Genomic DNA, 24152 nt, shown 5'->3' on the forward strand with positions numbered 1-24152 from the left:
CTAAAGATCCTGCATGCTGCAACTGAAGATCCCTCATGCTGCAACTAAGACCCGGCGAAGCCAAATATATAAATAAATAAATATTAAAAAAACAAAAAAGAAAGAAAAAATGTGGATGATAACAATACCAGTCTTTGGGTACTGTTCTTTATTCCTTCACTGAACATTTCTCTCTCTCTCTCTCTCTCTCTCTCTCTCTTCCTTCTGAAAACATCCTAAAGAAGCATCCTGGTCTCTTGGTCCCCATGGTCTAATGGGAGGCAGAGCCAGACCAGGTAACTGCATAGGTATCTATTTGTATGTACTTGTACGTGGGGAATATGTCATCTGAAATCAAGTGCAAGTACGCAGGAACCTGATTTAGGTAGAGGGTGGGCAACGAGACAGCCATTGAGTTCAGACCATAGGATGAAGCTGCTAAAAGAGTGGAGAGCAGGGTAACTGCATTCCTGGTGGGTGGAACGCCTTGTGCAAAGGCCCCGAGGTGGGAGGGGCATGTCACATTCATTTCTGGGACTGAAAGAACACGAGTGCAGAGAGTGACGGGGAGAGAGGACTCAGATAAGACCCAAGGGGTTAACAGGATCACACTCTCCTTATGGACCAGTGTTGACCTTTAAACTAAGAACACTAGGGAGCCATTGACTGATGGTGAGAAGATTAAACGAGATAACATCTTGTAAATTTCTTAACCCACGGTTAGGGCACAATAAATGTTGTTATTATTATTATTAGTTTTAACTTTCTCCACCCTCCCGGGTATCAGGCCAGAAAATTCTCTTTGATCCCAAAAGGCCCTGACTAGTCTGGGTCAGCTGTGTCCCTTGACTGGGAAGGACCCCAGAAATAGCCCTAATGTTTTCAGAAATTGGAGTCCAAATCCAGAAAGCATCAGTAACTGGTCCCCAAGGTCACTCAGGGAGACAACGTTGGGAACCCAGTTCTCGACTTGACGCCCAGTGCTTTTGCCAAAAGCAAGTTCTCATCACCTCCCTGCCCTGCTTGAAACCCTCAAGGGCTCCCCACTGCCTCCAGAAAGCCCACAGCCTGGCACTCAAGGCCCCCTGCTTGGGGTTATCTCTCCCTGGCATGAACCCACACCAAAGTGAAGGGCACTGTTCAGTGTTGCCCAGAGGACGCCCGAGAGCCTGCTGCCCCACATTCACTGGTGCTGTCCCTCCGCCAGGAATTCGGGGAGTGCAGGTGCTCCAATCTCTTCCCCAGTCATTTCTGCAGCCCATGGGGGCCCCCTGTCCTATATTAGTTTCCTACGGCTGCTGTAACAAATTACCACTTAGTAGCTTAAAATAACACAAATTTATTACCTTACAGTTATAGAGGTTAGAAGTCCAAAATGGGTCTCACTGGGCTACAATCAAGGTGTCAGCAAGGCTGAATTCCTTCTGGAGGCTCTAGGAGACAGTTCCAGCTTCTAGAAGTTTCCTGCATTCCTTGGTTCATGGCCCCTTCCTCCATCTTCAAAGTCAGCTGTATAGGTCTGAGTCCTTCTCATGCTGCCATCTCTCTGGTTTTTCCTTCAGTCTCTCTCTTTCTCACTGAAGGATCCTTGTAATTACATTGGATGTAATCACACTCAGATAATCCTGGATAATCTCCCTATTTTAAAGTCAGCTGATTAGCAACTTCAATTCCATTTGCAACCTTAATTCCACTTTGCCAGGTAACCTAATGTATTCACACTAATCACAGGATTGCAATGTGGACATTGTGGAAATTCCCTGGCAGTCCAGTGGTTAGGACTCGGCGTTTTCACTGCTGGGGCCCGGGTTCGATTCCTGGTTGGGGAACTAAGATCCCACAAGCCCCCAAAGCAGTTGCCCCCAGGTAGGAACCCAGGAGGGAGTGGGTGCTCCCTACATTTCTAGAGAGGAAACAAAGGCTCTTAACAGCACACCTTTGTGGAATGTGTTTGAGTTGGTAACCGAGCTTTCACATACTTGGGGGTAAGTCGTATTTGTTTTGCTCCACATCTGAGAAAACTGTGGTTAGAAAGGTCAAGTGCATGACCCAAGGTCACAGGTAAGAAATGAATATTGCAGGACTCACCCCCAGGCCTGACCCCCAGCTCCTCCCTTCTTCCCCAACCCTCCCTGAATGGTCTCACCCTCCCCAGACCATCTTAGTGATTTTCCAAGTCTGCTCCAAGGGAGTCCTGTGGCCAATTCACCCTTATTTCTGGCTGTTGGCCAAAAGTCAAGGGGTCATACTTGAAAGACTTCCTCAAACCCTGCAAGTCATGGCTCTGGAGGTTTCCGCCTGAACTGGAAGCAGGACTGTTTCCTACACACTGCCAACAGGGCTGTAATGGGTACAGGTTTCCAGGGGAGCTTTTTGTCAATGTGTTTCAAAAGCTTTAAAAATGTACATTCTGGGCTTCCCTGGTGGCGCAGTGCTTGAGAGTCCGCCTGCTGATGCAGGGGACACGGGTTCGTGCCCCAGTCCGGGAGGGTCCCACATGCTGTGGAGCGGCTGGGTGCGTGAGCCATGGCCACTGAGCCTGTGCGTCCAGAGCCTGTGCTCCGCAACGGGAGAGGCCACAACAGTGAGAGGCCCGCGTACCGCAAAAAAAAAAAAAAAAAAAAAAAAAAGTACATCCCTTTTACCCATGATGTCACACGAAGGAAATGAACAAATGCAGAAGGAAATGAACATCTAGGTTGTGCATCACAGCATTAGGGAGAATAGCGAAAAATCAAAGCCAACCTAGATGTCCATCAATAGTGTCTCGATGAACTAAAAGGATAGATCCAATATTGTGGTCCCACATGGTGATTAAAAATGACAATGTACTGGGACTTCCCTGGTGGCGCAGTGGTTAAGAATCTGCCTGCCAATGCAGGGGACACGGGCTCGAGCCCTGGCCCGCGAAGATCCCACATGCCGCGGAGCAACTAAGCCCGTGCTACTGAGCCTGCGCTCTAGAGCCTGCAAGCTCGTGTGCCACAACAAGGATGCAATGCAGCCAAAAATAAATAAATAAAAATGACAATGTAGGACCCACCAAGGTCATGTGACTTTTCTGTACAGTTAAACTTCATTGTAATAAAATGAGAGGGAAACAAATGACAATAAAGGTGTACGAAGATGGCCTTGAATAAGCACATGAAAATATGCTCTGCTCCATAGTCACCACGGAAACACAAATTAAAGCCATGACATGATATTACTACACATCTATTAGAATAGCCAAAACTAAAAAGATTCACCATATCAAATATTGGCAAAGATGTATAGTCACGGGAAATCACATACACTGCTGGTGGGGGTGTAAAATGGTATAACCATTTTAGAAAACACCCTGGTAGTTTCTTTTTTTAAAAAATAAGTTTATTTATTTTTGGCTGCGTTGGTGTTCGTTGCTGCACGCGGGCTTTTTTCTAGTTGTGGTGCACGGGCTTCTCATTGCGGTGGCTTCTCTTGCTGCAGAGCACAGGCTCTAAGGCGCTAGGGTGCCCAGGCTTCAATCGTTGTGGCACATGGGCTCAGTAGCTGTGGCACATGGGCTTAGTTGCTCCATGGCATGTGGGATCTTCCTGGGCCAGGGTTCGAACCCATGTCCCCTGCATTCGCAGGTGGGTTCTTAACCACTGCGCCACCAGGGAAGTCCCACCCTGCTAGTTTCTTAAAAAGTTAAACATACACTTATCACATGATTCAGCCATTCCATTCTAAGGTATTTACCCGAGATAAATAATAGTGTAGGTCCATACAAAAACTCATATATAAATGTTTACAACAGCTTTATTTGTCATAGGTCCAAACTGGAAACAACTCAAGTGTCCATCAACAGATGAATGGATAAGCAAACTGTGGGGTAGCCACACAATGGAATATTACTTAGCAATACAAAGAAATGAACTATCAATCCGTACGACATGGATGCATCTGAAGATAATTACGCTAATTATTTAGAAGCCAGATAAACAAGAGTACATGCTGTATGATTCCATTTATATAAAATACTACAAAATGCAAATTCATCTGCAATGACAAAAAGCAGGATCAGAGGTTGCTGGAGTGTGTGTTGAGGGGGGCGTCTGGGAAGTGGCTGGAGGAATTACAAAGTGGCACAAGGGAAGTTTTTTGGGGGGGAGTATACGTTCATCATCTTGAATGTGGTGATGGACTCGTATACATATGTTGAAATCTATATCATACACTTTAAATATGTGTAGTTTATTGCATGTCAATTACTCAGTAAAGCTATTTTTTTAGAAAAGATGCCCTCCTCCCAGTTTTAAATGATCACTAGGGACGTAATATACAACATGATAAATATAATTAATACTGCTGTATGGTATATATGAAAGTTAAGAGAGCAAATCCTGAGTTCTCATCACAAGGAAAAAAAATTGTCTATTTCTTTAATTTTGTAACTATAGGGATGCTGGATGTTCACTAAGCTTATTGTGGTAATCATTTCTTTTAAAAAAATGTATATTTTATTTTATTTTTTTTGGCCGTGCCCCGTGGCTTGGCTGGGGAGGATCCTAGTTCCCGGACCAGGGATCGGTTTGGAGTCCTAACCACTATACCACCAGGGAATTCCCCAATCATTCCACGATGTATGTAATTCAAATCATTATGCTTTATACCTTAAGCTTATACAATGCTGTATGTCAATTATATAATAAAACTGGAAGAAAAAAATGCGCTCTTGATACATTGATAAATTTTTTAAAAAGGGGGCGGGCAGGTCCCAACGGTATACATAGTCTGATTTTCTTTCTGGGAGAAAAAAAGGCGTTTGCTTGCTGTGTACATTTCCTGGGTGATGGAATCAGAAGTGAAGTAGACTTTTTTCTTTAAACTTTTCTGCATTTGCGTAACGGTTTTTAACAACCACACGTTTGCATTTATATTTTATAATAAATAAAACAACTTCCATTTTGCAGGAGGAAAATCGACTAAGCAGGGTCTAGCCCCGCCCACCCCCCGAGGCTCCTCCCCCTGTCCCGTCCGGTACAGCTGGAGGCTGGGAGTTGACCGAGACTCAAGAGCTGCCTGCGAGCTGGTCCCCGCGCGCAGCGGTCCCCAGGGCAGTGACGAGAGCAGCCCTGCAGCTGCTTCCCGGAAAGCCCAAGGGTCAGCCTGGGCTAGACCAGTAAATCACCCCAGGAAGGGGCCCGAGCATTTCCTCTGCAGAGGGAGGGCAGCGAGGCGGGGAAATGCGTACAGGGTTTGGATGAGTAAGGGGCCCCCACACATGCTTGGGTGAGGGATTAAGCTGGTGGGGATTTAGAAAGAAGAGGCAGTGCAGCTCAGCTCCCAAGGAACCAAAACAGGCACCTGGAAAACCAGCAGGACCTTCCTGAGTTTCTGGTGCCAGGGGCTCCCCACTTCACTCTCTGCTTCCCTGGGCCTGTGGCTGGTGGGTAATTCACCGACCACCGAAGAGTAGTTCTGAGCCCATTTCCCAAGACAGAACTTCATTGGCCCACCTTGGGTCACGTGGCACACAGTCTTGATCCAGCCAATGGGAAAGGGTCAAGTATACTAAGATGCCTTCCAGAGGGTTCTCAGGGAAGGGGCAGGGGCCGGCTGGATGGCTCCTCAAAGGCTGTCCACTACGCTCCACGAGCACACACGAACACAAAAAAACTGACTGGGTGGTTTAGCCTCCAGACAGCATGGTGCCTCCCCATGTGGCAGCTGTCCTGAGGGGCCCAAGTATTAGAAGGACAGCCTGGTCCAAGCCCCCTCCCATGGAGAAGATCCCCACCCAGGTCTGTGCACATCCCTGGTGACAGCTGCTAAGTCACCTCCCCCAGGGCAGCAATGGCAGAAGTCCTCTGAGGAATCTGAACAAGGCTATGTGGAGAAAGGTCAGCTATGTCAGTAGGAGCAGGTATGAAAAGATACGCACGGGGTGGACAGAGGAGTCAAGATAATGGTGATGGGGCTTCCCTGGTGGCGCAGTGGTTGAGAGTCCGCCTGCCGATGCAGGGGACGCGGGTTCGTGCCCCGGTCCGGGAAGATCCCACATGTCGCGGAGCGGCTGGGCCCCTGAGCCATGGCCGCTGAGCCTGCGCGTCCAGAGCCTGTGCTCCACAACGGGAGAGGCCACAACAGTGAGAGGCCTGCATTAAAAAAAAAAAAAAAAGATAATGATGATGGCTCTTGACCATCACCAGAGCTGCAGTGTCATCGTGGCAACGCTGATGCAGCAACCACCACAACAAAGCACAGCAAGTCATACCTTCGACGGGCTAAGCAGTTTCCGCGCAGGAGGACCCCGAGTAGGAAGCCACCAGTGCCTGCTACACACAGCCGATCAGAGCCCCTTGTCTAACTACTAGCGTTTAATGCTAACATTCACACTGATCCAGCACCTTCAACAGGCCAGGCACTCATTCTAAGTACCTCATGTATTACATCCTCTCATGCAGCCCTCCTAACAACTCCAAGAGGTAGGTACTATTACCCCCATTTTATTTATTTATTTGGCTGCGCCATGCGGCATGTGGGATCTTAGTGCCCCAACCAGGGATTGAACCCGTGCCCCCTGCAGTGGAAGCACAGAGTCTTAACCACTGGACCTCCAGGGAAGTCCCCTGTCACCCCCATTTTACAGATGGGAAAACTAGGTACAAAGAGATTCAGTAAATTGCCCTGGTTCACAGGGGTGGGATTCAAACCTGGGCAGCCTGGCTTTGATGTCATGCTCGTAACCACTGCCCCTTCAGGTGCTGGCATGTGTCTGACACTGTTCCAGGCACTGGGATACAGACGTCCTCCTTGTGGGCCTGGGGAAAATGATGCAAATAGCAATGACCCACATCAGGAGCTGTCGCTGTTGTTTTAAGAGCTGCAAGCTTGGTACTCTAAGAGAATCTAGAAAGGGACCATCCTTGCTTGGAGGGATCAGGGAGGGCTTCCCTGCAGAACTGATGCTGAAGCTGAGGTCTACAGAGTGACAAGGAGTGAGGGAGGCAAAGCGGAGAGGGCAGAGTCTATGGTAGGAAGAGGTCCAGGTGAGAGGGAACCGCATGTACAGCATGCCTGAGATTAGGTAAGAGCTTTGCTGAGGGTCACCCCAGGCAAAGGTGAGAAGGCATGATAATGACCCTGCCCTGGCCTCTAGGTGACTGGCCCTGCCTCTCTGTGACCCTGCCTCACCTCCCCAGTCACCATCAAATGCCCACAGCTGTCCGAGGTGGCAGCAGGACAAACCCGTGGATGTATTCAATCGCTGTTTGCTAACAAGTGGCCCGGAAGGACGTTAATCACTTTAGTGCCCAGTTTGCAGGAGTCATGATGATTCAGGGAAAAAGCTACTTGCTGGATTCTGGAAGGGTATTCAGCCGATCCGGCTACCCAAGCGTAGAGATGCTAATCAGACGCCAGTCTGGCCACTGGTCACCTCGAGAGTGGGGCCCCAGTGGTCTATGGAGCAGCCCTGGAGTCTTTCCAAGGGCTCACTGTGGTCACTGGGGCTTTCCTAAATGAGTTCAAGAGCAAACGCTGGGGTTGTCGAGAAGCGCTTCAGCCTCAGCATCTGATGACATTCTCGACAAGAATGGTCAATTTCTGGACCCCAACGGCACAGAGGGGCTGTCAACACGGGAGGCTGGGTCACTCTTGAGGGTCAGGCACCACTCAACAGGGCAAGACGATGGCTTGGGCTCATACTAACCAGCTGGGCAGAGGTGGCAGCAATTATGTGAGGGCAGGGAACTCACCGTCTCCTGCTCTTCAGGCAAAGCTGGTTTTGCCTTCTTGGAGGGAATGTTTAAAATGCTCTTGACTGTTGGCCCAGAGATTTCACATCTGGAAATTTCCCCTCCTGGGATCCTCCATCAGCACACAGGGGGCATTTACAAGGGTGCTCACTGCAGTGGCTTGAAGTAGTTAAAAACTGCAAGGACTGCAAACATATCCTGGTGGAACTGGCTAAATCTAGTGTGGATGTCCTCACCGTGGACAACTGCAGTCCCCAAAGAGAGTGTTCCAGCAAGGGGAAACCTCTAAGAGTCACTTTTAAGTAAAACAAAACAAAACAACCTAAAAGTGACAAAACAATGTGTATTGTATTATTCCATTTTTCTTTCTTTCTTTCTTTTTAAGATGCCAGTATTACAAGCTTTAAAAAAGCTACCTGAGGGCTTCCCTGGTGGCGCAGTGGTTGAGAATCTGCCTGCCAATGCAGGGGACACGGGTTCGAGCCCTGGTCTGGGAAGATCCCACATGCCACGGAGCAACTGGGCCCGTGAGCCACAATTACTGAGCCTGCGCGTCTGGAGCCTATGCTCCGCAACAAGAGAGGCCACGATAGTGAGAAGCCCGCGCACCGCGATGAAGAGTGGCCCCCGCTTGCCACAACTAGAGAAAGCCCTCGCACGGAAATGAAGACCCAACACAGCCATAAATAAATAAATAAAGCAAACTGTCCACAAGTAAAAATAAATAAACACTATTAAAAAAAAAAAAAAGCTACCTGAAGCATCTTAATGGAGGTCGTCTCTGGGAGGGGGCATCACAGGGGACTGTCACTTTTTAAACTTTCACTTTCTAGAGCATGAAATTGTGCTGCTTGAATTTTTTTTTAGCATCTTTATTGGAGTATAATTGCTTTACAATGGTGTGTTAGTTTCTGCTTTATAACAAAGTGAATCAGCTATACATATACACATATCCCCAGATCTCCTCCCTCTTGCGTCTCCCTCCCACCCTCCCTATCCCACCCCTCTAGGTGGTCACAAAGCATCGAGCTGATCTCCTTATGCTATGCGGCTGCTTCCCACTGGTTATCTATTTTGTGCTGCTTGAATTTTTCAAAGATGAGCATGTGTTACTTTTGCTTTGAGATCGTTTTTTTTTTTTTTTTGGCCACACTGTGTGGCTTATAGGATCCTAGTTCCCGACCAGGGATCGAACCTGGGCCCCTACAGTGAAAGCACCGAATCTTAACCACTGGGCCACCAGGGAACTCCCTGAGATCTTTCTTTTTTAATGTAAGCATTGACCACTGTAAACTTGCCTCTTATTACTGCTTTCATTGTAGCCCATAAGTTTCGGTATGTTGTGTTTTTGTTTTCATTTGTTCTCAAGATAGTTTCTCATTTCCCTTGAGATTTCTTCTTTGACCCATTGAGTGCTTAAGAGTGTGCTGTTTAATTTCCACATATTTGTGAATTTTCCAGTTTTCCTCCTGCCACTGATTTCTCGTTTCAGTCTGCTTCAGAGCATGTGCTACATTTGAGATCAGCAGAGCAGTGACTAAAAAGAGAAAGAGAAAGTCTGGATAACACGGTGGTGAAGAGCTCAGGCCCAGGATCCAGACTGCCTGGATTTGAAGTCAGCTCCATCATCGATTACCCGTATGACCTTGGGCATGACATCACCTGTCTGTGCCTCAGTTTCTTCATCTGTGAAATGGGACATACCTCGTGGGACTGTTGTGAGGATTGAAAGAGTTCATCTGCTAAAAACCTTAGATCAGTGCCTGGAGCACATACTAAGGCTCAGGGAAGTGTCAGCTGTGATGATGGGGGGAGGACGGGACAGTGACAACGGCACAGTCTAGAGGATGTTTCCGCTGAGCCTTGTATGGTGGCCACAAGCATGTACAATGGAGCTCCCTGCCCTCCAAGAGCAAGAGGGCTCCTGAGCCCCAGCATGATGCTTACCCCGTGGAAGGATTAGTGTCAGTAGTGTTCTGTGTTCATTTGTTCCTTCCTTCTTTCTTCCACTCACTCACCAGCCCCCTGTTATGTGCTTGGCCTGGGAGGGGCAATGGACATGAACTCTTCTGTGAAATGGGGATAACGACTGTCTTAGTCTGTTCTGGCTGCTATAACAAAAACACCACAGACTGGGTGGTTTACAAACAACAGAAATTTATTTCTCACAGTTCTGAAGTCAGGGAAGTCCAGGATCAAGGTACTGGCAGATTCGGTGACTGGTGAGAGCCTGTCTTCTTGCTGTGTCCTCACATAGCAGAAGGGGCAGGGGAGCTCTCTGGGATCTCTTTTATAAGGGTGCTAATCCTATTCATGGGGACTCCACCTCATGACCCAAGCACCTCCAAAAGGCCCCACTGTCAAATACAATCACGCTGGGGGTTAGAGTTTCAACATATGACTTTGAGGGGGTGGAAACAAACATTTGGTCTATAGCAGTGATGGAATCCCCTGCAGGCTGTTGGCTTTTGAGGAGAACTTGGGAGCACAGGGCTTAGCCTGGGGCATGGGCCCTCAGGGCGAGGTCAATACACAGAAGCTGTTGCTTAGACAAAGAGAAGTGACAGCATCAGAGCATCAGGGCCTCCCTGAAAGCCAACCCCTTGCAGGAGAATGGTCAACACTGCCCTGCCTTGGGGCCGCATCACTGTATTGCCATGCTGATTTCAACCCTCCCCGCCAACAAAACCTCAGTGAGATCACCACTCTTACCCAATTGTTCACACTTGTACCCCCAGTGCTTACACCACTGCGTGGCACAGAACGGGCACTCAGTTTTTGATCTAGTCGAACAGGCACTATTCTAAGCACTTTACAAAAATCATTACTCATAACATCCCTGGGAAATAGGTACTATATTTCCATTTTAGAGATCAGGAAACAGAGGCATAAAGAGGTTACATAACTTGTCCAAGGTTACACAGCCAAGTAGTGGCAGAGTTGGAATTTGAACCCTGGGAGGTATTTGTTGAAGGAAGGAAGGAAGGAAAGGGTGAGGGGCAGGGTCTGGGGTCTGTAGTTCTGAAACGCAGAATCAGAGAACAGGGCCCTTAGCAAGCATCAACCTCCACCCCACTCCCCTGCTGTTCTACAAGTGGGCAGTGGGGACTAAGGTCTGGGAGGGTGGGGCCCTAAAGCCAAGCAGGAGAGTAAAATGCGGGATTCCCAGTTCCCAGTCAGGAGTTTGGGATGCGTTAGAAAATCCCAAGTGTTGAATTCCTCACTGTCACTGGAAAGAGTTTCATGGTGAGTTGAGTGGAAGGGACAGGTTACAAAACACGGTGTGATGTTAATAGCTAACATTTGATGAGTGCTTCCCCTGTGCCAGGTAATTTACAACGCCCTTTATGTACATTACTACCTTGTAGAATCCTCAGAAGAATTTCATGAGGTAAGTATGGTCACTAAACCCATTTTACAGCTGTGAAAATTGAGGCTCAGTGTCTCCAAGCGACTGGCTCCAGGTCATGGAGCTAATGAGTGAAGGAGTCTGGGACTCATACCCTGGTCCCTGCTGCAGCCCCTGTCCCCCACTGATCCCCCAGTGCCTCACCACTAAATGGTACCACTGATGATTTTCACATTTAAAAATAATAGCTGTTATTATATATAGAATGGATAAACAACAAGGCTCCACTGTATAGCACAGGGAACTATATTCAATATCTATATCTATATCTATCTATCTATCTATCTATATATATGACTGAATCCCTTTGCTGTACCACAGAAATTAACACAACATTGTAAATCAACTATACTTCAATTTAAAAAAAATAGCTGCTGCTGACAGTAACACCAGGCACTGTGACTAAGAAATCATAAAATCAGCAGAGCTCAGCAAGGGCTAAAGGGCTGTGTGTATGCCTAAGAGGTAGGGAGTTACCTAAGAGGACAGGGAGGTGACCTGGGAACACCTCTTCTCAGTAAACACAGCCCTGATCACTGGGTGAAAGGTGTCGGACTCCTGACCAGTTATGTAAGTTCAGGGTCCACCTGCCGACTCCTGGTCTGCTGGGTGGGGGTCTGAAAAGGTTCAGAAGACCAAGCCTAGCTCTGGAGGTCCCCTTCGAGGTCGCCTAGCACACGGTCAGTCTGCCTGAGAAAGGCCTCGGCCAAATCCCTCCCTCTACCCTGGTCGAGGCCAACAGGGCCACAGTGACACTTCCCAGAAATGGGACTTCTGCCTGCCCTTTCAGGAAACGCTCAGAGGCCCCCTCCATGGCTTTCATTTGACTTTGCACAGAAGGAATTCAACTGGACTCTATTTCCAGAGTGGCTCTGTGCCATACACTTTCCCCTCATAACTTGTATAACTGTGCAAAGGTGTCATTATCTCCATTTTATGGGTGAGGACACTGAAAGAGGTTAATAACTTGCTTGAAGCGATAGGTCTGGGATTTTTTTTTTCTTTTTTTTTTTTTAGGGCTGGGATTTGAACCCAGGTTGCTTTAAACAAAAGGAAGGCCCCGGGAACTGTGTGTTCATGATGTATCTTGAGATACAGGTGGCAGGCAGAGAAGGGAAAGTTAAAGAGGCTAAACTCCCTTTTTTTTTTTGGCCACACGCTGCTTGTGGGATCTTAATTCCCCGACCAGGGATTGAACCCGGGCCCCTGGCAGTGAGAACACCAAGTCCTAACCACTAGGCTGCCAGGGGATTCCCGAAATTCCTGAATCTTCCAGGCCACGTAGGGAGCTGGCCTGGAATAATCACATCATCCTCTCTCTAAAACCTTCCATGGCTCCCCTTTACCTTTAGCATAAAGCACAACCTCATTAACACGGCCTGCAAGGCCCTCCTGTAGGATGGGGCCTGCCTACCTTTCTAGGCCTGCCCTTGCCTCTCACAGATCCTGGGCTCCTACATTCTCTCAGCTTAGTCTTTCCTCTCTACCAACTCCCCTCTCTCCTGGCTGACTACTACCCATTGCTCAGGCTCAGGCTTACATGCTACTTCCTCAGAAAAGTCTGCCCTGACCACACACACCAGGCTAGGCCTCTTCTGTGTTCTCACTTCCCCCTGAGCTCCTCCTGACCTCCAGGTGTATCACAGCTCTCATCACTTGGGCCACATCTACATGCCTGCCGCTATAGCCCCAGTCCCAGAGCAGATGGCGTGATAAACATCTGTGAATGAAAAATGAATGAATGAAGTGCTTGGCAGACCTTGGAAGGCCGGGGTAGGCAACAGACAGAGGGGGAAGGTGGTGAGGTGGCTGGGCTGACCTGCAGGTTGTATTAATGACAATACTGCAAGGGTAGGGCCAGCGCTCAGAGGTGGGAACACAGGCTGAAGTTTGGACTTTGTCCCGTCAGCGATCTGGAATCCTGGGCTGAAGGCATGCTGGAGCCGAAGCCCTGGTTTAAGAAAATAAGTCTGGCCTTGAAGCTGTAGGGGAAGACAGGCAGCTCTGGGGAAAGCCACCCATGGATCTCTGGACATGATGAAAATGGTGTAAACACACTCTCATGTTTCAACCTGGGAATCTGGCCTGATTTTACACAGTGTCGGGTCAGGCATTGGGCCTTGGCCTTCACCCACTCACTAATCAAATCTGGCCAACAACCCCAGGAGATAGGGACTGCTGTGGCCCCACTGGACAGATGGGAAAACTGAGGCTCAGAGAGGCTGAATGACCTTCCCCAAGTCACACAGGGACTCTCCATTGCTGCCTTAATTAAACTGTATTACAGCATACTCAGAGGTGGGGCATCTAGACCGTCCGGACTTGCACTGTGTAATACGGTAGTCATTAGCCACCTGTGGCTATCTAAGTTTTTTATTTAAATTCAATGGAGTTTAAAATTCACACTAGTCACTTTTTTTTTTTTTTTTGCGGTACGCGGGCCTCTCACTGTTGTGGCCTCTCCCATTGCGGAGCACGGGCTCTGGACGCGCAGGCTCAGCGGCCATGGCTCATGGGCCCAGCCGCTCTGCGGCATGTGGGATCTTCCCAGACCGGGGCACGAACCCGCGTCACCTGCATCGGCAGGCGGACTCTCAACCACTGCACCACCAGGGAAGCCCTGGTCACATTTTTAAGTGCTCAATAGCCACATGTGGCTAGTGGTTACCATATTGAACAGTACAGAGATGGAACATTTCCATCATTGCAGAAAGTTCTGTTAATAGTGCTTGTCTAGACCACGGAGGTGGACAGGTCTACAGAGACCACTCAATTCAATGCTCTTACTTAGCAGATAGTGAAAGAGAGGTCAGGGACTGGTTCAAAGTCACACAGTGAATCAATGACAGAGGTAGAACTCAAAACCCAGGTTCCTGACTCCCAATCCAGTGCTCTCTCCACTGAAGTAGGTGGATTTCTATCTCTTAGCTGGGGTTTGGTAAGAGCTGCTGTGAGGCAAATGGACACCATAAACAAAGTCCAGTGACCACTGATTAAGTGGAAGTAATACTTTAACATTTATAACAGAGGTTGATATCCAAATATGTAATAAGCTACTACAAATAAATATCAAAAAGATGACAACTCAAATTTTTAAAAATGGACAAAGGATACGGCCAGGTAATTTACAGAAATTCAAATTGCCAAAACAAGATGAAAAGATGCTAGTGCAAGAAATGCAAGCATGGTAGTAAAGGGTGTTTTGTTTTTTTTGTTTTGAAACAGATTGGTAAAGATGGAGAAAGTATGGGAACGGGCACTGTCTTATACTGCTGGTGGGAGTATAAATGGGTCCAACTTTTTGGAAGGCAGTTTGGCAGCATCTCTCAACAGTAAATATATAAATACCCTTTGACTCAGTAAGCCTTGGGCTGGAACCCAGGCTGCCTGACTCCAGATCCCGTGTTCTGAACCATGACTACTCTCCGCGAGTGATGGTCAGGCTTGGGTTGGAAAGGGCAGAGTTGGCTGATCAATGGGGAGACTTGTGGACTTGGCCGTGGGAGGTTTAAGCAGGACAGATCACCGTGGGTGGGTTCTTTGGAGCCTTTATTTTCATGTGTGACTGGCTCAGATATTCGCAAGGAGCCTAGCACAAATCGATACGCCCTTGGTCAGCTGCTGGGGTGGCTCAGCTGTCATTCCAGTTCTGCAAATAATTGGAGCCGAGTCACCACTGAATCAGCACTGAGCGCCTGTGGCAAGCAGCGCTGGGAAAACGGCTTGGCCTGGCGCTCTGTGCTGGCTGTCAGGTGACTGAGAGAGCAGGCCAGCTGGGTAGCTGCCTGCCCTCAGGGTGATTTGGGCAAGTGGCATTTTCCATCCCAACCTCAATTTCCCCTTTCTTTCTTCCTTTCATTTTCTCTTCCTTTCTTCCGTTTATTCCTCCCGCCCTCCCACCTCTCTTCCAATGAATGCCAAGGACACACCAGTTATTGTGACAGAAAACAGAAGGCCGAGCCCTCATTTCTCCGCACACAGGTGGTTGGTAACTTGGGGACACAGAGCAGGGAGTGAGCATTGTGCCTGATGTGGGGGAATGGGGTGGGAGAGGATGCTTGAGCTGAAGCCTGACACTGAGTAGGTGTCACCAGGTGGGCAAGAGGACAAGGCCAGGACCTTTGAGCAGGGCTGCAGGGGTCCGAGCAGGGCAAGCAGGGAGAGGCTGAGCAGTTGATTCCAGAGGGGACTGAATGCCTGGCTAAGAACTTTTTTTTTTTTTTCTCTAAGAACCTTTGACTTTCTCTCACCTTCTGAGATGGCCCACACTCTGTCTGTGAAGTGTGTTTCTCCCAAGGCCGTTCTCACCTTTTGAGATGCACCGCATTCTGTCTATGGAATGTGTATCTCTCTAAAGAAATCCACTTCTTACCTAAAAAAAAAAAAAGAAAGAAAAAAGAAAAGAAACTTTTACTTTATCCAGAGGGTGCTGGACAAGCATGGAAGGCCTTTTGTTAATAATATCCTTATAATTATATATTATTAAATTATAAAATAAATCTATCATATTACGAAAACCAAACAATATCCCAGAATATTCATTAAAATAATAAACATTTCCCCCCCAAACCCTCTCCTTAGTTGAAAGCCTCTGGTAACAATTTAGTGTATCCTTCAAGATTCTCTTCTATGCACACATAGATCTATTTTTCTTGACAAAAATAAGCTCATCCTAAAAAAAAATAAAAATAAAAAAGCTCATCCTTTAAATATTGTCTGTGTTTGCTTTGCCATGATAGGGTGGACACCTTCCACCTTGGCACACACATCTCCAGCATCCTTCTCAATAGCTGGATAGCATCTCACTGTCAGACATCAGGCTGCTGCCAATATTTTCGTATAATATATAATGGTGCAGGGCTATCTTGCACATGTAACTTTGTACACGTGTGTTGAGTATTGCTATTGGGTAACTTACTTTTTTTTTTTTTTTTGCGGTACGCGGGCCTTCACTGTTGTGGCCTCTCCCATTGCGGAGCACAGGTTCCGGACGTGCAGGCTCAGCGGCCATGGCTCACGGGCCCAGCTGCTCCGCGGCATGTGGGATCCTCCCGGACTGGGGCACGAACCCGTGTCCCCTGCATTGGCAGGCGGACTCTCAACCACTGCGCCACCAGGGAAGCCCTGGGTAACTTACTTTAAATGGACTTGTGCATATTGAATTTTGATAGTTATTGGCAACACCAAGGAGTTTTAAAATAGGAGGTGACGAGGTTAAATCTACAGTCATCCATCCACCCACCCATCCGTCCATCCACACATCTATCCATTCATATATACACGCATACATATGTATGGATATATGCATATGCATGATATATATGCATCCATCCCTTGGACAGCCACTTATTGACTGTCTATCATGTGACAGGCCATGAACTGGAAGTGGGGACACCATGGGTGAGGTGTCTGATCCTGTGAAGCTCATGCTGTAACGAAAAAGAAGAAGATAGCATCACAAGAGTTTGTCTAGGGCCAGATAAAGGTAAGGACTCTAAGGGTACCCCCACTTTCTCCAGCTGTGATTCTGTTCTACAGGCTGATGTCCCACGCAGTTCCTCCATTCCCCTCTACTCCTCCCTCACTCCTGTTCCAGTGCTTAGTGCTCACTTACCTCCTGACTAGGAGAACCTGGTGCCGTTCAGTCAAATTCAAAATCCTGGGAATATTCAAAAGTTCTAGTGGGTAACTATTATCACTTCTCCACGAGTGTTCCCTCTGAGCCACCAGTTTCCCGTTGGAATGGCTGTAATAGGCTCCTCACCTGTCTGCCTGCCTCTGTTCTCGCCTGCTGACGATCAATCCGTTCTCCAAAGAACGGAAAGAACCGGAAACAACCTTCCAAACAACTGGAAAGCACTTTCATAAAGGTATTTTGGATCTTGTCACCAACCTGGTTACATCCTCCCATGGTGTCCTTTTGGGCTTAGACTAAAACCTAAACTCCTCCCAGGCCCAGAGGGTCCACGTGAGCCGGCTCCTGCCTGACTCCACGCCTCTCTCTCCTCCCTCCACACACTCCCCTCCAGGCACACAGAGTCCTGGAAACATGCCAGCTCCTGCCTCTGCTCCCAGAGCTTCCTGTGCTTGGGGCCCCCTTCTTATGTAGGTCTGGGCTGAGATAACGCCTTGCAGAGGCCTTCCTTGATCATCTAAATCAGGACTCCCAATCCGATCATCTTCTCTCAAATTCTCCTGGGATTCCTTTTCCAGACCACTTACTTGTCTGAATTATCTTATTAGGTACTGGTTTCCTCATATGTCCGGTCAGGGCCTCAGGGAGGAAGGACAGGCTATGCTTGGGAATTTAGGGGGCTGGGGAAGTAAGGAAGTACCAGCCTGGAGCTCCCTGCTGACTTCTCACTCAGATCCCCACGTCCCTCCAGGCCTGAGCCTTTTGCAGGCACAGCCTCTTCTGGAAAGGTTGATATTCTTTTTTTTTTTTTTTTAATATTTATTTATTCTCTTTCTTTATTTTCTTTATATTTTTGGCTGCATCGGGTCTTCGTTGTGGCACGCAGGGTCTTCATTGTGGCGCGGGCTTCTCTCTAGTTGTGGCGTGGACTTCTCTCTAGTTGTGGTGTGCGGGTTTTTATTCTCTCTCTAGTTGTGGCAGGCGGGGTCCAGAGTGCATGGGCCCCGTTGTTTGCGGCACGCGGGTTCTAGTTGTGGAACACGAGCTCAGTAGTTGCAGCACCAGGGCTTAGTTGTCCCGCGGCATGTGGGATCTTAGTTTCCTGACCAGGGATCGAACCCCTGTCCCCTGCATTGGAAGGTGGATTCTTTACCCCTGGACCACCAGGGAAGTCCCAAAGGTTGATATTCTTATTCCTAATTTACAGACGAAGAAACTGTGGCTCAGAGATGGGAAAGTTTAGAGTGCCTCCTTCAAGATTCCTTCCTATGCATGCAAAACTATACCCAAAGTGTGTGTGACACAGGTGTCGGTGTTGTGTCAGCCAGATTTCGGACCCAGTTCTGTTGGCTCCAGGGCAAGCGATCCTAGCCAGACCATACTGAACCCCCTCTCGGTTTGGAGTCCCTGAGCCTTGGTGTTTCAAACCAAGGCCATACTACCAATATGCAGCAGAACCAGGATCCTAACTCAGGCTTGTCTCGCCCCAAATGCGGCATCCTGTCCTGGCACCTAGCTCTCTCCCTTAACCAGGACCCATCTAGGAAATGAGGGAAGGGGAACTTCCTGGGTTCCCAGCCCAGAGGCTCAGAGAGATAAGTACCCCACCAGAGCTAAGTCTGGCAGCCAGGCCCACCCTGCTTCCTGTTGGAGAGGCCTGGGGTTACTCACGGTCACAGCTGAGAAGTCAGCCGGGCCTTGGGACATCCTTGGCTGGCTCCCTCCTCCGAAATCCCCTTCTGGGGTCAGATAGCCACAGGCCTTTCCCCTGTGGAGCAGGTCCAGCCAGGATTAGTGAGAACCCCCACTCCTACCCCAGTGTGAGCAGCACAGCTTAGCACTCTAATGCCTGTGCTCCAGGGTCAGGACCCTAGTCAAGTAATTTAAACTCTCCAGGCCTCAACTTCCCTGGCTGTACATGGGGATACATAAAAGTACTGGGAGCTGCTATTATCATTCTTCTCCTATCTGGCTAACTGTGTTTTTCAAATTATGGGACAAACTGGAGAGAAGTACAGGTTGCCACCCATTTTATGGCTGGGAATCAGGAGGGAATCAGAAATCTGAGTCCTCAGATACATGGCCCAACCGAACTCATCCCCAGGTGCACTTGATTCTGTCTTTCAAATGCTTCTTGGACTCCAGTTTTCCTGCAGTGCTGTGGTTCCGCTGTCATCATCTCTGGCCTGGATCACCACAACAGGCCCCTCACCCCTGTTTCCCATCTTCTCTCTTCCACACTACCTGTAGTCAGAGCAACCTTCTTCTAACAAAAAGCAAATCTGTCTGGGTCACTCTCCCACTCAAAACGTGTGCGTAGCTCCCCTCCTTCCTCTGATCTACAAGACTCTGCAAGATCCAGCCATTACAGGCCTTCCAGCCATACCTCTCACCTCCTGCATCTCTCAAAGAGCCACAATGCAGGAGCATGGAGGTACTCACAGCTTTCTGTGGGCATTGCACTCTCTGGCTGCCAGGCCTCTTGAGGCTCCCTCTGCCTAGACCCTGCCTGACTCAGGGTATGCATCCTGCCAGTGGCTTGGATAACTTTGTGAGGCATTCTCTCTGAGTCCCCCTCCCCTCCACCCCTGCCTCCACTGAGTTTCCTGTTAAGTCCCCCATTACAGTCCTCATCCACCAGATTTGTCTCTGCCTGTGTCCCTGTCTGCTTCTCCACCTGATCTTGAGCTTGGCGAGGTTGGAGATGGCAGGCCCACCACTCTCACTCCTAAATCCGAGCCTGGCTCAGGGGCACCTAAACATTTGGGGACTGAATCAATGAACTGCAATATGTTGAAGGCCTGGGAAATAAAAAGCTCCTGAATTGGTCTCTGTGTCCAGGGCAGTTAATGCAGTCAGGGAGACCAGCCATAACTAGGTAAGAAGCTAATCAACAACAAAAGGCTTTGATAGAAGCTTGGAAAGGGAGAAGATGGTTCTATCACAGGTTGCGTGATGAACTGTTTTAACTCAAGCCCTGGCGAAGCCTTTGCAGGCACTTTCCTCCTCAGTGCTGAGAAATAGAGATTCGAAGCCAAACACCTGCATGGTCTAGTTCCGGCCACCTCTCTTGGGTGTGTTTTCTGAAAAATGGGACTCGCTACCTTCCGGGCCTGATCTACTCGTCAATGAACTCAAATCTGGAAGGACACTGGAGGGCCACTTCAGCCATAGTGCTCATATTGTTTCTTCTCGTCATTGTTTCTCCTTTTCTTTTGCTCGCGCCCTTCTCTTTGCCGGCCTGCCGGCCCCGGCTTTCCGCCCCGCGACCTCCCACTGCCTCCCCAGGGCCCCTAGCCTTTTCTCTCCGCTCCGCCCGGACCGGGGAGGCGGGCCCAGATGGGCGACGCACCAATCCGAACGCCTCGAGCTGCCGCGGCCTCCCGCGAGTCCCGCCCCACGCCGCCGTCCGCCAATCGCACTCCGCTCCCGCCCCGCCGGGCCGCCCAATCGTGGGCGGGCTGAGCTCCTGGCGCCCCGCCCCTCCCGCGCTCAGCGGCGGCTCCGCGGGCGGCCGCGCTGGGCCTCGGCATTCTCCGAGCTGGGCCGCGCAGCGTCTGGCGGGCGGTGGCGTCGGGATCGCAGGCGGCGGCGCTGCTGCTCGCGGGGGTGCTGGCCAGAGGCGGCGGGTGAGGCGGGTGAGGTGGGCGCCACCGGCCGGCCGGAGGGGCGCCTCAGCTCCGCCGGGGCCCGCGGAGCGGGACCCGCGGAGCAGGACCCAAGACCGAGGAGGAGGCGGCGCCCCTGCTGCCTGGAGCCCGGCCCGGTGCCCGCCGGGAGGGGGCAGTGGCCTGACGTTCCTGGCCCGGAGCGTCCCCGACGCGCCTCCCGGAGAGGCCCCTAGAACTCCCGGCCGCCCCCTGGGGGTGCCCTCAGCCTCCCCGGACTTACCTGTGCGGCTGCCTGGCACCCAGGAGCGGGAGCGTGGGCGCGGCGTGGGCGCGGCGTGGGCGCCTACCCCCGGCCGCCAGCGGGGCGGGGGCGGGGCCGCCCTCGGCCTCACCGGGCCGCCCATCGCTCTCAGTCTCACCGGTCCGCCCGCCGCGTCCAGTCGCGCGGCGTGAGCTCCCCAGGGACCGCGGCTCGGGATGCTGTCCGCCAGCGCGGCCGCTTGCGCGCCGCCCGCCACCCCTTCCCTTGACTCCTGGGCCATGCCCCAGTGTTTACATGCCGGTGAAGCCCCCGGCCACTCCGAACCCCTCCAAGCCCCAGCTCCCCGAGGGTGAAGCCAGCCGGCCTGCGAACTGGACTGGTAGTTCAGACCAGGGCCCTCTGGACTCAGATCCCCATCCGCTCTGCCGCCTCAGCTACCATCTGGGCGGGATCCGGCTCTGGTGTTTTGAGGAGGGGGTGTGGTGTAGGGAAAGGAATCCTGGGGATTTCTGGCTCCCCCCCTTTTTTTGGCCTTCGGGGCTTCAGACTCAGGGAACTCGCTCATGGCTTTTTTGATGAAGAAGAAGAAATTCAAATTCCAAACCACTTTCACCCTGGAGGAGCTGACTGCGGTCCCCTTCGTGAATGGGGTCCTCTTCTGCAAGGTCCGGCTGCTGGATGGCGGGGATTTTGTCAGCTTGTCGTCAAGGTAGGAGCTGGGGCAGGGATCCCTGCAGGGAAGGGGGATAATGAGCCAGATCTAGTCACTTGGCGAGTGTGGAAGTGCCTCTTGGGGTCCAGAGAGTCCTGGAGATTATGTGTGTCTGGGGCAGGTTTGCACAAGGCAGGACTGAGTGATCTGAGAGGTCTGAGGCCTGAGGAAGCTGGAAGGGTGCTGGGCACCCATCTGCAGGTGACCAGCCGGATACCTGGGGGTCTGTTGTTTCAGCCCCCTCATGGGGCCTTGCACACAGCCCACAGTAGGCCCATTCTGCAGACTTGTATGAAGAGCCCAGTGGGGTTTGGCCTCGAAGGGCTGAGAAGGGGAGGAGTGTTCCAGGGCATCTTGCACCCAGCTGGCCACTCGGGCTGTCATATGATTTAGAGCCCGGGCCAGCCACAGGTTCCCTGGCACTCCCTGGCTCCTGGGAAGGTCCAGCCCCAGGCACTCCTGGTCTGGCTGGAGGGTGGTGGCTGGATTTTGGCCTGCCCAGCCCCCTCTGAGTCACTGCCCTCTTCTGGCTGGAGCTGGACTGCTTTGCATTGCAAATGCCCTTGTCAAGGAGGCTGCTGCCCTCTCTGAAAGAAAGAGGCTCGGTCAAGTTTAGTTTTTGTGTTCTTCCCCATCCTGCAGGTCCAGCTGCCCGGCTCATTGCTGAGGGCGGCTGAGTTCCCAAGCTGCGCCCACTGCCTGGGCCCATCTGGGGTCACATAGTCCTGGAGTGTGACAGATGGGAGTTTGAGTCCTAGCTCGGCCACTTTGTGGGCCCAATACAGGTCTCTCTGTCACAGTTGTGAAGAAGTTTCAGCAGAGAGAATGCGGTGCAGGGCCTGGCCCAGTGCCTGTGACCCACTGGCTCCCTTCCTTGGTCTGTCCCTTTGCTCCTCAGGCCTCCTTGTGGGCCCAGTTAGCTGGAGCTGCCTCACAGTTCTGAGATGGGGTGCCTGTTACAGATGGAGAAACTGAGGCCCAGAAAGAGGGAGTAAGTGGCTTGCAGTTGTCAACTGAACTTGGCCTGTTTGGAGACCTGTTGGATGAATCTGGTGGTCGAATGTTCTGCTGGGAGGAGGGAGAGGAGGCATACAGCCTAACCCAGATTTAGGAATCTCCAGTGTGGGACAGGGTGGGGTGTCTTTTCTGTGCACTTGGGTCCGCTCAGGCTGGGAGCTGCTTATCTGAGGAATTCAGACAAGGGCTGCCCTTTGCTGTGGGGGTGGGAGGCTGTCCTCGTTGCCTGGGAAGCCTGTGATCCCGTGGCCACCCACAGAGTAGCCCAGCCTTTCTGGGAAAGGGCTGTGGTGCTCAGAGCTAGGGCCTGGGGTCAGCCAGTGAGTGGCCGGGTGACCTAGGGCAAGTTACCTAACCTCTCTGATTCCAAGAACCAGCAGTTACTGGTGCTTTGCTCCCTGTTTTACTGGCACCTCTCACTTAACCTGTTGACTATGCCATGGAGCAGAGTGGAGGTTGGGGGAGGCCTGTACTGTTGTTATTCCCATTTTATAGGGGTGGCTCAGAGGCTCAAGGAGGGAGTGATTTCTCTGCGTTAATACAGCAGAGCCCAGATTCAAACTCAGGATGTGCTTTTAGCCTGTTCTGCCTTTGAGCCTTAGTTTCTTCTTCTGTGAAATGGGAGAAGTCATACCCACCCCTAGAGTTGTGATGGGGAATGGGTACTGTGTATACCATGTCTGACCAGGCAGACTGTTGCAGCAGCTGTTGTTACTATGGTAGAGGGGCCCAGGCCCCAGCCCCTCCTAGGTCTTGGGCGGACCAGGTGGAGTCAGCAGAGGGCCTACATCTGACCTGAGGGCTGGGGGCAGGGTCTTGGATCCTACTGAAGAATTAGTATTCAGCCCCAGGCTGAGGTCTCAGCTGGCTTCCCAGGCCCTGGGGCCACTGTCACCCTACCTGTCAGCCTTTCAATTGCCCTAAACCTGCCCCCTCATCCGGGAAAGTCTGGAAATTTCCAGGTCTCAGCCCACAGTGTCTGGATTTCACCTCTCTCTCCCCTTCCTCCCTCTTGGCAAGGGGCCATGGATTCCCTGAACCCGGCTGAGCCTGCCTAAACAGGCTTTCCCAGCCCTCATCCTGGATGAAACCTGAGTGGCATGAGGAGGGAAGAGCTGACATTGAACCCCACACAACTTGGCACTTATGGGCTCTGGGTACCTGTTTGCTGCTGGGCATGTGTGTCTGGAGGGAACACACACCTTGGGACCTGAGGCTGCTTTACAGCTGCTTTGGCTTTTGCCCAGCAGAGGGGGGTTCCTGGGTTCCTACCCTTCCACTCCCATGCCACACACCCTGGTCTGCAGCCTGGGAGCCCTTCCTCACAGCCCACCTCTCCAGAGGGCCAAGGCCCTATTGTTTTGGAGGTGGGGTAGGGTCAGGGGTGACGAGACCTGCTTAGTTTATTAGCACACTGTCCGTAACCCCGGAGACCCCTGACATGTCCCAGGGAGTGGGGGTGGTGGCAGCATGGGTGGTGTCTGAGCAAAGCAGGCCCAAGCCTCCACTCCTGCAGCAGCCACCCTCCTAGCTAGAGTGTTTCCCTGTGTGTTGGGTGCCATGGCAACAGCTGGGTACACAGCTCCAGCCTGACCCACTTTGAGCAGGTAGAACAGGTGGTACATTGCACTGTTCCCCAGCCTCATCTTTCTGAGGCCTCCTTATGAACCATAATCCTCACAGCTACCATGTTCAGTGCTACGTGCCAGGTGCCGTGCTGAGTGTTTTTGCACGTGCTGTGTCTGTTCATCCTCTCGGCCATCCGGCGAGGTCATCTGGCTAGAAATGCAATTGGGAAAATAA

The 24152-nt window shown here is 50.8% G+C and overlaps 1 protein-coding gene across 1 annotated transcript in view; it reads left to right on the forward strand.

The window, feature by feature from the left end:
- Positions 1-20816: 20816 nt before the first annotated feature.
- Positions 20817-24152, forward strand: part of EEIG1 (estrogen-induced osteoclastogenesis regulator 1) — a 36489-nt gene continuing 33153 nt past the window's right edge. Inside the window, exon 1 of the mRNA XM_060014087.1 lies at positions 20817-21329. Coding sequence (XP_059870070.1) covers positions 21184-21329 — 146 coding nt within the window. The 5' untranslated portion in view covers positions 20817-21183. The remainder of the gene's footprint in view (positions 21330-24152) is intronic.

The sequence above is a fragment of the Delphinus delphis genome, chromosome 6 (assembly GCF_949987515.2).
Source record: "Delphinus delphis chromosome 6, mDelDel1.2, whole genome shotgun sequence".
NCBI classification, from domain to species: Eukaryota; Metazoa; Chordata; class Mammalia; order Artiodactyla; family Delphinidae; genus Delphinus; species Delphinus delphis.